Source organism: Chiloscyllium punctatum, chromosome 16 (assembly GCF_047496795.1).
Source record: "Chiloscyllium punctatum isolate Juve2018m chromosome 16, sChiPun1.3, whole genome shotgun sequence".
NCBI classification, from domain to species: domain Eukaryota; kingdom Metazoa; phylum Chordata; class Chondrichthyes; order Orectolobiformes; family Hemiscylliidae; genus Chiloscyllium; species Chiloscyllium punctatum.
This window is the reverse complement of record NC_092754.1, coordinates 14,328,009-14,343,164: the sequence shown is the minus strand read 5'-3', so window position 1 is coordinate 14,343,164 and position 15,156 is coordinate 14,328,009. Positions and strand designations below refer to the sequence as shown.

The 15,156-nt window shown below is 40.8% G+C and overlaps 1 protein-coding gene across 4 annotated transcripts in view; it reads right to left on the bottom strand.

The window, feature by feature from the left end:
• tp73 (tumor protein p73) overlaps positions 1–15,156 on the bottom strand; it is a 238,693-nt gene that overhangs the window by 74,816 nt on the left and 148,721 nt on the right. For all 4 annotated transcript variants that reach the window (XM_072586274.1, XM_072586272.1, XM_072586273.1 and 1 more), the window contains one exon: positions 3,354–3,599. In XM_072586274.1, coding sequence (XP_072442375.1) covers positions 3,354–3,599 — 246 coding nt within the window. The remainder of the gene's footprint in view (positions 1–3,353; positions 3,600–15,156) is intronic.

Genomic DNA, 15,156 nt, shown 5'->3' with positions numbered 1-15,156 from the left:
ATCCAGAACCTTTTGAATCATTTTCCAGAATATGTTTAGCATCCTTTACTGAAAGTAGCTTTCTACTTGCCAGGTTGCAGCCAATTTAATGGAAACACAGAAGACTGATTTGCACAAGATTAACTGACTTCTCTATACAATATGGCATGACTTTGTTTATAAATTATTTTGGATAGCTTTCACCGTGATGGTCAAGACAGAGGGGAGATAAGCTGCTGAACTTTTTGTGAATTAGGAACTGGAGAACTAATCTCACACTTGAACATGAACTCAATGCACAGCTCAGGCGTAAAATGGCTGTCCAGATTTCTCTTTCTTCTGCTGTAAAGCTGGTGGCTGTGCCTTCATGATGACAAGATTGTGCAGTATGCAGTAGACAACCACAAATCTTGATATGCATTCGGCAGAGGGGTTCATGGCAGCAGAAACATTGTTTTCTAATCATGTGGCTTTCACTCTCAGCATGCTATGCATGTGTATGATGGTGGACTTTATAATTGTGAGCCATGTCATCAATAGCTAGCCCTTGCCACCCAGTAGCTCCCCTTTGCTATTCAGATTGGCAATGCAACAGACTGCCACAAAATAAAGGGATCATTACTGCTCCCAGGATATTAGACAGTGATTTGCATTATTCATTGATAATCATCAGAGATGTGTTGGACACAGAGTGGATTACATCTCAGTTCCACCACTGGGCAAAGTTAACATGTGGAGTTAAATGAATCAGACATTTGAAATTGAGATGTAGCATCTCTCTTTGAACTCAGAATCTCACGCGTTTTTTTTAAAAAATGTAGATGACAAACAGTGTTGCAAATATTTCCATTTCCAGCCTGGATAAAATAAAAGCTCATTGGCATAGTCATTTTGATGGTTACTGGCAATGTCGTACTTGTCCTACAATGAGTTTGCCTGTTGTGGCTGTAGGAGCTGTCAAATATCAGTGAGGGTTCCTCACTCATGTGCATGGGTTAATTCCTCCTTGAACACTGGTGCTATTATGGCTTTCTAATGAGTATCTTTCAGGCCACTCCTCCTTCCTCTTCCAGTGACTTGTCCTGCCCAACATGCCCTCTGTTCATTCTTTCATTCATGCTGAATTTTCAAAGGAAATGTCTACTCAGGAACCCACATCTGGAATCAATTGGTTTGTGCAGAAACCATTGTCAACAAAATGTCTTTGAGCGCATGGGATTAATTCTGTAGGTTGTTTTTTCAACTTGAAATCATTAAACTACTATAGAATTGCAACAACAACTAGAATAATTTAATCAGCAACTAACCTCTAAGTAAAAACCAAAAGAACTGCGGATGCTGTAAATCAGAAATAAAAACAGAAGTAGCTGAAAATGCTTTGTACGCGTGGCAGCATCTTTGAAGATAAATCCAAGTTAACATTTTGGGTCCGATGACCCTTCCTCAGAACTGAAGAAGGGTCACCAGATGCTGCCAGACCTGCTGAGCATTTCCAGCAACTGTCAGCTCTGATATAACGCGAGAGCTCCATTCACATGCGATCTTGCGTTATAAGAAAACCACGCAATAGCCACATCATCTAAAGTACTGGGGCCAGAGTCGCGTTATAGCCAATATAGGTAAGGAATGTTTGCCATCTACAAATAACAGACTAAATTCTTCAATCACATTAAAGCCAATTCACATTGAAAAAAAAACACACATTACAGCAGAACCGATACGTCTGTTTTTGTAACCTTCAAGTAGTTGATTCCTTAAATAATGTTGGTGGGCAATCCTTCAGTTGTTGAGATGCTATTCAACTATGTAAGGTTGAGAGGGGGTATTGGCTATAGCATTGAGTTCAAAGTAGCACTGAGTTCAAAGCAGCACTGCTGGTACCAAATCAATGTTATACATTAAACCACATGATCTGCGTCCTTCACATACATCTGTTAGACATTTACTGTGTGCATGCTAAAGCTTGCTCCAAACCCTGCCCCACACAGTCACCATTTTGAAGTTCCTTGTTTCAATGGAGCAGCAACATTGTAATGTATCTGTGCTGCCTTTGGAGGTACCAGGAAGGATCTAGAGGAAATACTGCCAGTGATGGAGCAAGGAAAATCTTGATAGAAAATAGAGATATTGCATTTGACAGTGCAAAACAATTATTTTTCTCGAACTTGGCTGGTGGATGAGTAGGCAGACATCTCAATTCACCAGTTTAGACCTGCCCTTCCATTTTCCTTTTTGGAACCTTCCTTGACCAGAAAGAAAAGCCACTTAGTCAGAATTAATTCAAGCAATGTCTTGTGCCATGTTCCTTTCCTATTGCACTGCTTCTGTGAAAGTCAGTGTCTAACGGGGGTATGTTTTATAGCAACCAGAGGCCTGGTTTGGTACAGAACCAGCATCTGGCACAATATAACAGCAGAGGAGGTTATGACAAATTGTAGCCTTGGTTTTTGCTTGAACCCAAGCAATTGCAAGAAGTCAGAGTGGAAACAGTTAAATTATGAATGTCATTCCAAATTTAATGAAAAGTCACATTGTTAATTTCATCCAGAGTTAACTGCTGCCACTTGCAGCAACCCAATCAACAGCATGCCCATATACCCTTCACACTGTGGTAAGCCTTTGTACAGACACGGATGAGCAGCACATTTGAAATTGCACTTGAGAAAAACACTAATTATCCCGTCGGTTTCCAGCAGACAGGGAGCCGCGCTTCTCCTACTGTTGGACAGGATGCTTGCTCGTCTACAGCAAGTCTGAACATCTCCCTCCAGGAGATAGCATAAGCAACATCCAACATGTGCTTGGATTGCAAGCGTGTTCAGTCATGCCTTACTGCAAGACATAACCTTTAAAAAAAATACACAGGATAAAAAAAAAGTGTTTTCAACAGACTAGAACTTAGGTTAAAACTAATTTTCACAATGAAAAGCACTTTGCTTCTCTCATTGGAGAAAACACTGAGGTTACGGCTGAATAAGTTTGAGCATCTTGCATTCTAGTTCACTTTCTGGCCAGACTGCAGTTTGAAATTATACATTCTGTTACAAAAACTGGTATTTACTGTCTGGCATGCAGAGGGATGCATAGGGTACAGAATAAAAGCAACAGTCATTTCGTTTCAGCAAAACAATGAGTTTCAAAGTTGTATTAAGCTAATCTCCAAAGAAACTTTAACAATAATTGCACATCACATTTAGATAATTTAATTCATATATGAAAAAGAGAAAGTGAAGAAAAGAAGAATGAACAAAGAACATATCATAACAGAATGAGACATATTTTTGCTGGTGAATAATAACCCCAATATTTCCAGATAAATAACTTATTTTTAAATCAAGATATATTGTTGAGAAAGTAAGAAAGAGCAGACTCACGGTCCAGGTAGCAGACTTAGCAGTACTTGATTGCTGAAAAGTTACTTCAAATAAATGTGGTCCTGGGTAGTCTGTGTTGGAAGGGATTGCTGGAGCTGGCGACATAGTGTCAAACGTGGAGCTTGGCTGCGAGTAGGGAGACGGCGTCGGGACATTCGAGGTGTGCTCCGAGTTGTAAGGGCTGGCGGAGGATGCACGGTTGGTGATACTCTGATCCATGCTGCTGTTTAGCAAATTAAACTGGGACTAGAAAGGCAAAGGGGTGGGGATAAGAAGTGAAACAACCAGGTAAGGACTTGCAACATCCACTTATTTCAGACCATTAAGAAAACACACACATCAGACAGCTGTCACTACATTTCAACTCCTGGAATTTTTTTCCCTGTTACTCCATGTAAAGACTTGTCAAATAATTAATCGTAAATGCATCACTCAGGCAAATATGAAGGTTAAAATGTCTACTTGAAGCATATCGCTTCCACTTGCTCATTTGTCTGACCAATGGTCACTGAAAATTTTCGTTACACTAAATACAGTTTTTGGCCATCAGTTTACTTATGAATGTTTGACGATTGTGGCAGAAATCTGGTAGAATTGCTCAGGGTGTTTTTGTGTCTTAATCATGTAACTCAAAGGACAGTACAAATATCATTCAATGTAATTTTTCCTTCAGGGCTAAGTAACATTTTGGATTTAAGAATGAGTTAAAATTTTCTGTAAAGTTCAGATGAATGGTTAATTGAAAAAAATTTAAGAAAATCAAAGAAGTATCTTTGGAAATTCCTAAAAATAATCTCTCTCAAACAGACTGAGGATTTGGCTCGAGACTGTGTTCTCTTCCCTAGTTATCAGTATCTCTCTGCTACTTCACTTCACTGGCCAGACCTCAAGTGGCAGCCTAGACTGTGCAAATGAGCAGTTTTTTTCTGCCATGCAATGCATCAAAACCAATCGCAATCTGTATTCACCAAATGCACACACTCACAAACTAGGAGGGACTATATTCAACAAGAATTTCCTTCTCAGCTCAGCAATGTAGAATCACTACAGTGTGGAAGCAGACCATTTGGTCCATCAAGTCCACACCGACCCTTAAAAGGGCATCCCACCCCACTACCATATCCCTATAACCCTGCATTTCCCATAGCCCATCCACGTAACCTGCACATCTTTGCACTGTGGGAGGAAACCAAAACAAACCCGTGTGGAACAAGAAGTGCAAATTCCACACAGACAGTTGCCTAGGGATGGAATCGGACCAGTGTACCTGCATTGTGAGGCAACAGTGCTTACAACTGAGCCACAATGCTGCCCTTAACACTGAGGTTACTAACAGCATGACAACAACTGTTGTGACTGAAATCAAATAATAAATATATCTGGGGTCTTCCTGACAACATTAAATATGACCCATTTACTGTATTCAGAGGATCATTGTCACTACTTCTGAGGGCATCAGAGGGTGGATAGAAACAGAAGGGTCATTTAGATGTGGCAGTGATACAATGGTAATATCATTGGGCTAGTAATCCAGAACTCTAGGCTAATATGCTGTGGGCAAATCATTTGAATCCCACCATGGCCAATGATGGAATTTGAATTCAATAATTTAAGAAAAAGGAATAAAAAGTTTTCATACTGTGGTAAAAACCCATCTGGTTCATTATGCCCTTTAGGGAAGGATATTATTAGAGTATTATTAAGATCCAGTAACAACTAGGAACATTCAACTTGTCATCTGCTGCAGCCCAACAGGGAGTTTTATGTTCTGAAGCTGCTGTACACTCTGCAAAATCTCAATCAAGTCTGAAAAAACCCTGTCTGAACACTTGCTAGTGTCATGTGACACACCTGTAAAGGGACACTGTCCTGACATAACATGTACAAACTATAATATACAATAACGAAAATCTACCATCCTTACCTGCTATTGCAAATGTCTGACGTCAGATCTGGAGGATTGTGGTTTACTCTGAACTGCCCTTTGGGCAATTCAGGATGGGCAATAAATGCTGGGCTAGCCAACAATTCCCATGAACTTAAAGCAAAGTATTGCTTTATGTTTGTAATACTGGGTTGATTTTGATTTTAAGTGACAGACTGACAGAGAACAATGTTTGGCACTTATCCTAGCTGTGAAAACACGACTTTGAAATTAGGCAGGAAGGCCACAAGGTTTCAGATTGCCATTCAGATATAGCCAACTAGGTTTTGGCTTCATGATCAAGTAATGGAGTTTTGAAGGAGCACTGGTGTTAGCAGCCAGTTTTGTTGCCTGTTCAGATTTCCATCTGATGGTTTCATGCAAAATGATTAGTAATTTTTTTTTAAACATCATGTTGCCACTATCCCATTCATTCTTAAAAATAGGCACAGTGATACCAATCTTGACCAGTTTGTCATAAAGGCAAGGGTTATGGTCTCAACGAACAGCCAGTTGTAGAAGAAAAGCCAGTGACATTTTCTTTCCTATCGTGGCAGTATGGATCTGCTCGGGGAGAGTGAATAAGATCTGGGATAGAGTGGAAAAATACAAAGAGACAAGAATAAAGCGACAGGTAGAATGCATTTTTGATGGAGTGTATGACACATTTCACCAGGGCGCAGTAACCAAAACCCAACAATTACATTGTATCTCTATTTTCAAAACAATTGGACACTTTGCTTTTTTTATAAAACAGGGAGTTAAACAAATGTATTGTAAAAGATCTGTTCCATTGTGTCTTCAGTCCCTAAAATTAAAATAGAAGTTTCTCATGTTGTAGTTAAAATAATTCCACAAAGGCTGGTATCCTGTCACCAAGTCACCCTTTACTTACAAGGGTAAGTATATAATGGTGATCCAGCTCGCTGACAGCCGGCTCAGAGCGTGAACAGAACCCCTGACACATGCCAGCTTATTTTTTTCTTTTTTTTTACCCATGTTGTGTGTGTACAGGTATCAGACACAGTGAAAAACAACAAGTGTGTAAATCTTTATTTATATTCCACCACCAGGTAGAAAGGAAACACTCGAGTGGCCAGTGGCAAGCAGTGCCCTTCTCAGAGGGCAATGCTGCGTGATCAAACAGTGAAGGGGAGGGCAGGGATTAAATCAAAATAGAGTTGGAGGGGGACTTCCTGCAGTGCCCACCTTTCCCCGAAAATCTCAAGGGTGTTGGTGGATACTGCTTCCCTTCTCCAGGGACACCCGGGCTCTGACATAACCATGGAGGAGGGGCAGGCAATCGGCCCTAACAATCCCCTCCATGGCCTGCTGCCTGGACCTGTTTATGGCCAGTTTGACCAGGCCAGAAGCAGACCCACGAGGAGGTCTTCCAACCTATCCTTCCCCCCTCTGCACAGAGTGCCCAAAGACCAGGAGCGTGGGACTGAAGTGCAACCAAAAAACAGAGAAGGTGGTTTTTAAGGATACCAAAAAGGGAGTGCAAGCACCCACACCCAATATATACATGGTCCACGGACTCCACAAAACACATGCCTCTTTATATCTGACAGGCTGACTGGACCAGATTAACAGCCCCACTCAGGGAACACATTTTCTATGAGATCCACATGGCTGACCTCGTTCAAATCACTACATTCCTGCCGCCCTGAGTCCTGGAACATAGAAGTTGTTACAGAATAACGAATGGGCCTGGGGCATTTTCACACCAGGCCTGGTTTCTCTAACCCTGCCTCAGACACTGGTGGCGTGTACTGGTCTGTATCCTGCCTCTTGCGTCTGGAGCGTCTTGGCCAAAATTCATATTCTTCAGGCGGTAATGACTTCAAGGCTGCAAAATCAACCATGTCCATCTCGTCCTCAGGCATTTCTAGTTTCTTGGACATTAGATGGAGGGGGTGAACTAACAGGTTTTGACAGTCTTGCTGAATGTTCTGAGGGTCCCGGGTATGTTTTGCCCTTGCTCCCGTTTGCGAGATTACAGCTTTTCTGTAGTCCACCTGTTTATTCAGGTCCGCCTCTCCTTCCTGAATGTTGTATGTCATGGCACCCGACCTAACTTCGACCATGCTTCTTACCCATTCCTGTGGTTTTGACACCAGATTTCAACCCCTGAAGTAAATAGTCTTCCTCACTTAGAGGAGCATTGTATCCAGTATTGGTTTTCTTGTTTCTGTTTCAACCTCCCTGCCAGGTCTGGGAAGATCAGGTTTAACTTGGTAGAGACCCTTGTCCCCTTTAGCAACTCTGCTGGAGCTGCCCCTGTAATTGCACGAGGGGTGGTCCTATAATCAGGAACTGGGACAGTTTGGTATAGAGTGAAGGCGGTTTCTTTAAGCCTATCTTTAGAGTTTGGGCTGCTCTTTCCGCCAGATGTTGAATTCTATTCGAGTTTAGGAAATACTTGAAATCCCTACTGGTAAATGATAGCCTGTTGTCTTTGACTTATATATCTGGGAGTCCATGTATTGCAAAGGATGCTCACAAATTTTCAATCATTTCCCTGAATGAATTCTATGCATGTCCAATCACTTTGTGTGGCAATCCACAATGACTGAAAACTGAGCTCATGACAAGACCAGCATAGTCGACGTATAACTGAGCCCAGCGTTTACCGGCAATGTAGGGGGGCTGCTGGCAGTAACTTTTATCATTGGCACTCTGGGCACTGTCCCACCGATGTGGTTATGTTGACATCCAATCATGGCCATCAGACATAACTTTTCACAAAAGTCTAGTTTGGAAATCCCCAGAGGGGTTCAGTCAGTATCTGGTGGCATCCTTTGCTCGGGACAATTATTTTCCTCCCATAACAGTGACCTGGTCTCGGTCAGAAAGATTTGGTTGCAATGGTTCTGGTTGTGATGGCCCTTTTGTTTCCTCCATCACCATCAGGTATTTTAGTTTTGTCAGGACAGGATCTTTTTGTGTCTACAGTCTGATATTTTCAGCGGTGACAGGAAGGTGTCTATAAAGTTTAAAACCAGAACGGACTCTTCCAATGGTAGCACCACCAGCAGTGTACCTGCATATGGGAACAGTTCAAGGCAAGCGCATTTGTCACTTGTCCTCCTGGACGGTGTTCCAACTTTTAATTGCAAGCATTCAGAATAAGAGCCCACCATTGAATTCGACCGGAGGCTATGGGCAGCATGGCCTTGTCCTCTTTGAGTTAGCCCTAGCAGGGGTTTACAGTCTATTACTATTACGAATTTACATCCATAAAGGTATTGATGGAAGTTCCTCACATTAGAGATCACCACCAAACCTTCATTCTCTATCTGGGCATATTTGCGTTCTGCATCAGACAAAGTCTGGGAAGCATACTTTACAGCAATTGAGTGATCACCTCTCGGCTGGGCATTGGTTAGCCAACCTACCCTGATACTGTATGGGGTAGCATCACATGTTTGTACCACATCTTGCTTATGATCATAGTTGCCAACTTAGATGACAATAGCTGCTTTTTCACTTCCCTAAAGTCTACATATTGGCTATGAGACCATCTCCTTCGATGATGATAGTCGCTTCTTCACTTCCCTAAAGGCTAAGTACATCTTAGCTTCAAGACCATTTCGAATGCTAACCCTTTTTCAATAGCAGATGAAGAGTGCCAGGATGGAGACCAGGTAAGTTCTGAATTTGCTGTAATAATTCACTAATCCAAGATACAGATGTAGGAGCCAGGGCACCTTTGATCACCCCTCACTTTATCTTCCAACAGGTATAACCGGGTCTTGTCAACTCTGTAGCTCAGGCAGGTCACTTAGGGGGTTGCCTGGAACACACAGTTTTCTCTCTTAAGGTGTATACCCACCTTGGAGAAACATTTAAGCACTGTGTCCAAGTTCTCGAAATGTTATTTATTAGTCTTCCTGGCTATTAGCATGTCCTGGGGTAGACCTTGTAAAATGTTCTCTATCGTCCACTGGAAAATGACACAGGCATGGAAATTGCAAAAGACATATTGGTACAAACCCTCATGGACATTAATTGTAGCACGCTTCTGGGAATTTTCATCCAATCACAATTGCAGATACACATGATTCATGTCCAGCTTTGTGAAAGATAGTCCTCCTGCCAGTTTTAACTACAAGTCCTCGATATGAGGGATTGGGTATTTATCCAGTTGCAAAAAGTGGTTTACCATTTGTTTGAAATCCCCATAAAGGCAAACTGACCAGTCAGGCTTCACAATTTGTACAACTGGTGCTGTCCATTCTGCACACCGTACTGATTTGATGATTCATTTGCTTTCCAGCATCCTACTTTCTGCCTCGACTTTTACATGTAAGGCAAATGGCACTCAGTGGGCCTTGCATAACCATGAAATTGCTTCTTGGCCAACATGTAAGGTGGTCTTGGCTGCTTTGATAGTTTCTAGAGCCCTAATGAAAAGCTTGAAGGTATTTAAATAGAACTTCACACAGGCAGCTATTTCCTAGCCAAACATGTTGAGCCAATCAAGTTGAATCTTTCTCGATCAATTTCACCTCATCAAGCTTGGGCCTGAGCCTTTTACAACAGTTGGTGGTAACTGAACCAGCTGCTTCTTATAAGAAATCAGAACCAAAGTTGTAACTTTAACCGGTCCCTCGGTATAGGTTCTTAACCTGGCCAAGGTCTTATGCAAATGTAACATTTGCAATCCAGAGTGAATTTTGGTAAAGGCTGCTTCTGCAAATACTGATACAGCTGTACGAGTGTTGATCTCCATTAGAGCCTGGTAACCATTTAGCCAGATGCTTATTTTGATTGATTCTTATTTGCGAGTTGCTAAGCAATTTAACTGTTCCAAACCAGCTGTAGGTGGACTTTCCAGGGCGTACACACACCTGCACACCAGTCTAGGAGTTCGCTTATTCAATTCAGGCCTAGTGGCATGCTTTTGTTGTTGCGAGTCCACATACCGGCAGCAACTACAATGGTCTGCTGGCCTGGATTCTTGAGAAAATTTTAATCATTTGTTAGAAGCTTGGTTTTGTTTTGGGGTTTTGCTGTGGGCTAATTTAGAGTCCGTCTGTTCAGAATATGCCCGGAATGAGACTATCCATTTGCCTCTACTCAAGTGGTGTTACCCAAGCTCAGTTGGCCTGGTGAGGGTGTCCATTTCCATTGGCATACCCTGTAACTCACATGCTGCACTTACTTGCATTTTGTAAGCATAAAGCCAATTGAAATGCATGTTTGAAGTTCAGTTGGTTTCAGCTAGTAGGCGCTTAATCACATCATTAAGACCGCGTACCAAAATGTGTCTCTCAGCATCTCACTTTGGGTCAACTCTAAGTCACATGCCTCTGACAGTCGTCTTAACTTCATCAGAATTCCTGACACAGATTCCCTGGTTATTGAACCATTGAGTAAAACCGATTGCATCTCAGAATTACAGGAGGTGTGGGGTTGTAATATTCCTTAGCTAAATCAGTCAACTGTTGCAAAGTTTTAGAATTCTGGTGCCTCAAGGAAACTTAGGCTTCTAATAACTGAAAAAGCTGTGGATCCACAAGATTTTAGGAGCATCACTTGTTGCGTTTTCTCTGCCCCAATGTCATTTGCCCGGAAAAAATACCTCATTCTTTCCACATATTGGCCCAATCTTTGACAGCAGGATCAAATGAGTCAAGCCTCCCAAATAGTGGCATGAAGCCAGAAGTGCCTATCCCAACTCATGCTGTGAGTGAATCTCTTCAGGGGTATGTTTTTCTCTCATCACCACTGAAATAACTCTGCGAAGGCCAGTATCCCATCACTGAATCAGCCTTTATTTACATGTGCCCAGTACATGACATTGATCCAGCTAGCTTAGAGCCTGCTGCTCAAGTGAATGGAACCTCAACACTCCTGTTTATATCTATCACTCAGAACTCTGATTGGACCAGGTTAACAACCCAATCAGGGAACTTCTATAGTATGAGATCCATCTGACTGACCTCGTTCCAATCATTACAGTGGTATTACCAGTTATTCCAGAACATAGTCTGAGTCCATTTGAGGAATTAGATACTTACTTGAAAAACAAAAACACTCTTTCAGAGGAAAAAAAATGCGGGGGGGGGAGCTAATTGGATATGGTTTCAAAGAACCAACATAAACACAATGTACCAAGTTATTCCTTTGCAGGCTGTACGATTCTGTTGCTGAATTCTGCAACAAGTACATGCTGTCTTGGATTCTACATCACATGGTACTTGAACAATCATATGAGTAATCCATTTCATGATCAAATATTTTTAGATGAACATGTTTTTTCAGTTATCCCTGCAGGAAGAATGTGTGAAAATTATGAGGTTGATTTCTAAGTTAACAGCTGACTGTGGCAAGCCTTGCTGGTCAGCTACAGGTACTAGGACAGTAGGACTCAGAGCTCAAACCTTTAAGTCTTAACTGCAAGTTCAATTCTCACACTCACAGGTACACCACTTAGTCCACTTATAGTGTAGACATATTCTTTTGTTGGCCATCTGAGCTTGCTTAGATCACATAGAATTCATAACACAGAAACCTACCATCTGAACTAACCTTGAGCTAGAGTTCATGTTTCTTATGAGGCTTCTATACTCTATTTACTTCATCATTCTATCAATAAGTAGATACTTTAATTTCTTTCTCTTCTATTCTTCCTCATTTTACTAAATTAGCCTAGACTTTCATTCCCTTCTACCTCATACTTTACTCCTTAACTGCATCAAAATTATTTGTCTAAGCCATTCCATGTGGCAGCGCTTTTTATTCCATTTACTTTTGAGTAAAGAAATTTCTCCTGATTTTTTTATTGGACATATTGATAACAATATTATATTTGTGATCCCTAATTTTAGTCTCTCTCACAAATGGTAAAATCTTCCCTCCATCCACAACTTCTGAACCTTTCAGATCTCAAGACTTCACCTACTCTTTTCCAGAAAAATAAGCTCTTTCCAGGCCTGTTCAGTCTCGTGTAATTGTTGTATTCTCTCAGATTTTGTTTCATTCTTTTCACTCTCTTTTAAACATATATAGAAACATTAGACAAAGTGTAAGTGATGTGGAGAGTAGAATGAAAGTTGCAAATCTACTCAGATGATCTATCAGCTGGTGTTACATTCAACACACAGTCAGCTTCAATAAACGCCATTGTTTAAAATTAGAGCAGAATGTAAGATTGTTGGTAGAAAAACGTAAGGTGGTAATTTAGTGATGAAAGCTTAGCTAACTGGAATTGAGGCAGTGATTATTCTTCAACTTTTCCTTTTATAAGATTAATTACACTCTCAGGAGGTAGATGATTTAGTTTTACTTTTGCATGGGGCATGGGCATCACTGACAAGTCATGCATTTGTTGCTCATCCCTAACTAAAACTGAATGGCTTGCAAGGACATTTCAGAGGCCAGTTAAGAGTCAACTATGTCACATGAGGGTCTGGAGTCATATGTAGGCCAAACCCAGTAAGGACAGCAGATTTTCTTAGGTAACGATGGGTTTTTATGATAACCAGCAACAGTTCAATTGTTGCCGTTCGATTGAGTTTTTAATTCCAGATTTTATTGAATTCAAATATCACCACTTGTCATGGCAGGTTTGAACGTAGTCCTCAAAAACATTAGCCCGGGCTGGTGCATTACCAGTTTGGTGGAAGGACCATTACACCACTGCCTCTCCATAGCATGCTTGGAACAAAATTAAGAACTGAAAATGCAGTTAAAAATAGAAGTGATCTTCCACCCTTTGAAATCCCAGATTTTCATTGGAACTCGGGTAAAAGTCAAAGAAAATGACTAGATGCAGTAGGAGTGCAGGTAGAAAGATCTATACTCTTAGAAAATTGAAATGATTAGTTACAGTAGAAGTGGAAAGTAAAGTTGAAGAATTCATACAAAATATAACATGTATCATTATAAATGGTTCTACATTAGTTCATCTAAGTTGATAACACTTATTTCTGTATCAGAAGAGCCAGACTGATTTTCCAGCAAAGTACTGAGGATGCTTCATATTGTCAGAGGTGACAACTTTTGGATGAGACCACGAATTGGGGCCATATCTGTTTTACACATGAGCTCTTCAAAAGACCCTGTAGCTGCATCCTGTGCGGTTGTTCTCTCCGATATCTTGGCCATATTTATTCCTCAAACATAAGAATTATAATTGAGACATTATCTCATTGCTGTTGTTGGTCCTTGCTGTATGCAAATTTTTGCTGGTTTGCTGACATATCAAGTGACTACACATCAAAAGTACCTAATTGGTTGCAAAGTGCTTTGGATGTCTTGAGAATACAGAAGGTGCTATATTAATTCATGTCCTTCTTTCATCCACCATATTAACTGTTGCAAAAATGTACAATGATCTCTTCTTTCCCTCACAGCTCCACCACAAAAAAATTACAGTGAGAAAGTGTGTGCGCTAACACTCTTTAATGTAATACATTGTTGAGACTTGTCGAACTGAAGTCAAAACTCAGTCAACAGGACGAATACTTATATTTCCAAAGCTATTCAAATAAGAATAGGGGTGGGAGAGGTCTAAGGTGGCTGTGTGGCTTCTTGTTCGGATGGGATACTTCTTTGAATGTTATTTTTTTCCTTTTGTCCCTTCTTCTTGGCTGGGCTGGCTTTGAGTAGATGATATTAATGCAATGATCCAGACAATGAAGCTGGTACTAATCAGCTGCATAACTTCCACCCAGGCAGCAACACAGATGCAAGCATATACATGCAGAGGAAACAGCCTTGGAGGTGATGAGTGTGCATACACTGAGGCCAGTTGTCCCATTACATGCTCTCAAATTCAAGAGTCAGCAATGATCTATGTTTACTGCTATTTGAGTGTGCGATGAAGCCATACCATATATGGGTACTGCTCAAACCCCAGTTTTTTAAAATTGTATGGAATATGGTGAGAGGTAGGCATAGTGGTACTATTACTGAGCTAATAATACATACACATAAATTAATAATCTGGGAAAATGAGAATTTAAATTAAATTGATAAATCAAGAATATAAAGCTAGGCTTTATAACTAACACAAATACCATCAATTGTTAAAAAAGCATATTGAGTTCACTAGTGAGTATTAGAAAAACAAAAATCTGCTATCTTGACTTAGTCTGGCCTACAGGAGTATGGTTGACTTTTAACTGACTTCTGAAATGGCCTAGCAGGTCATGGAGTGGAAGGGCAAGGAGGGATGCATAGCAAATGCTGTTCTTACAGCAATATTTGCGTCCATTGAAAGAATAAAGAAAATAAATAAAGAAAGAAAGAAAAGGAACTACAATGCTTTAACATTGTGCACCCTCTCACTCATTGGGCTCCCTCTCACTCATTGGGCTAAAGGACAGAATTCATCAAATATTCATTGCACCATTGGATGAAAAATTCGCACCTCTTCAAATCAAGAAGGGAAACAACAAGAAACAATGTTCTAATCTCAATGAACTCTAACTAAAAGGGGTCAAGAGAGGAAACAATCTGAAAGACGACTTCTGGGAGACAGAAGTGCGATGATTCACAAAAATATTCCTATTCTCAGTGATTAGGGAGCATAGCACATCAAAGAAAAAGTTGAAAGATTTGCAATAGTCTTCAGCCAGAAATGACAAGTGAATGATCAAACTCAGCATTGTCTGGAGTTCCTAGCATCACTGATACGAATCTTCAGCCAATTTGATTCACTCCATGTGATACCATGAAACAGATGAATAGACTGGTTACTGCAAATACTAAGAGCCATGGCAATGTTCCAGCAACAGCACTGAAGACCTGTAGTTCAGAACTTGCCACAGACCTCACCAAGTGTTCCAATACAGCTACAAAATGGCATCTATGCAAAGTTGTGAAAAATTGCCCAAAAGATCCAATCTCATCTAATTACTCTGA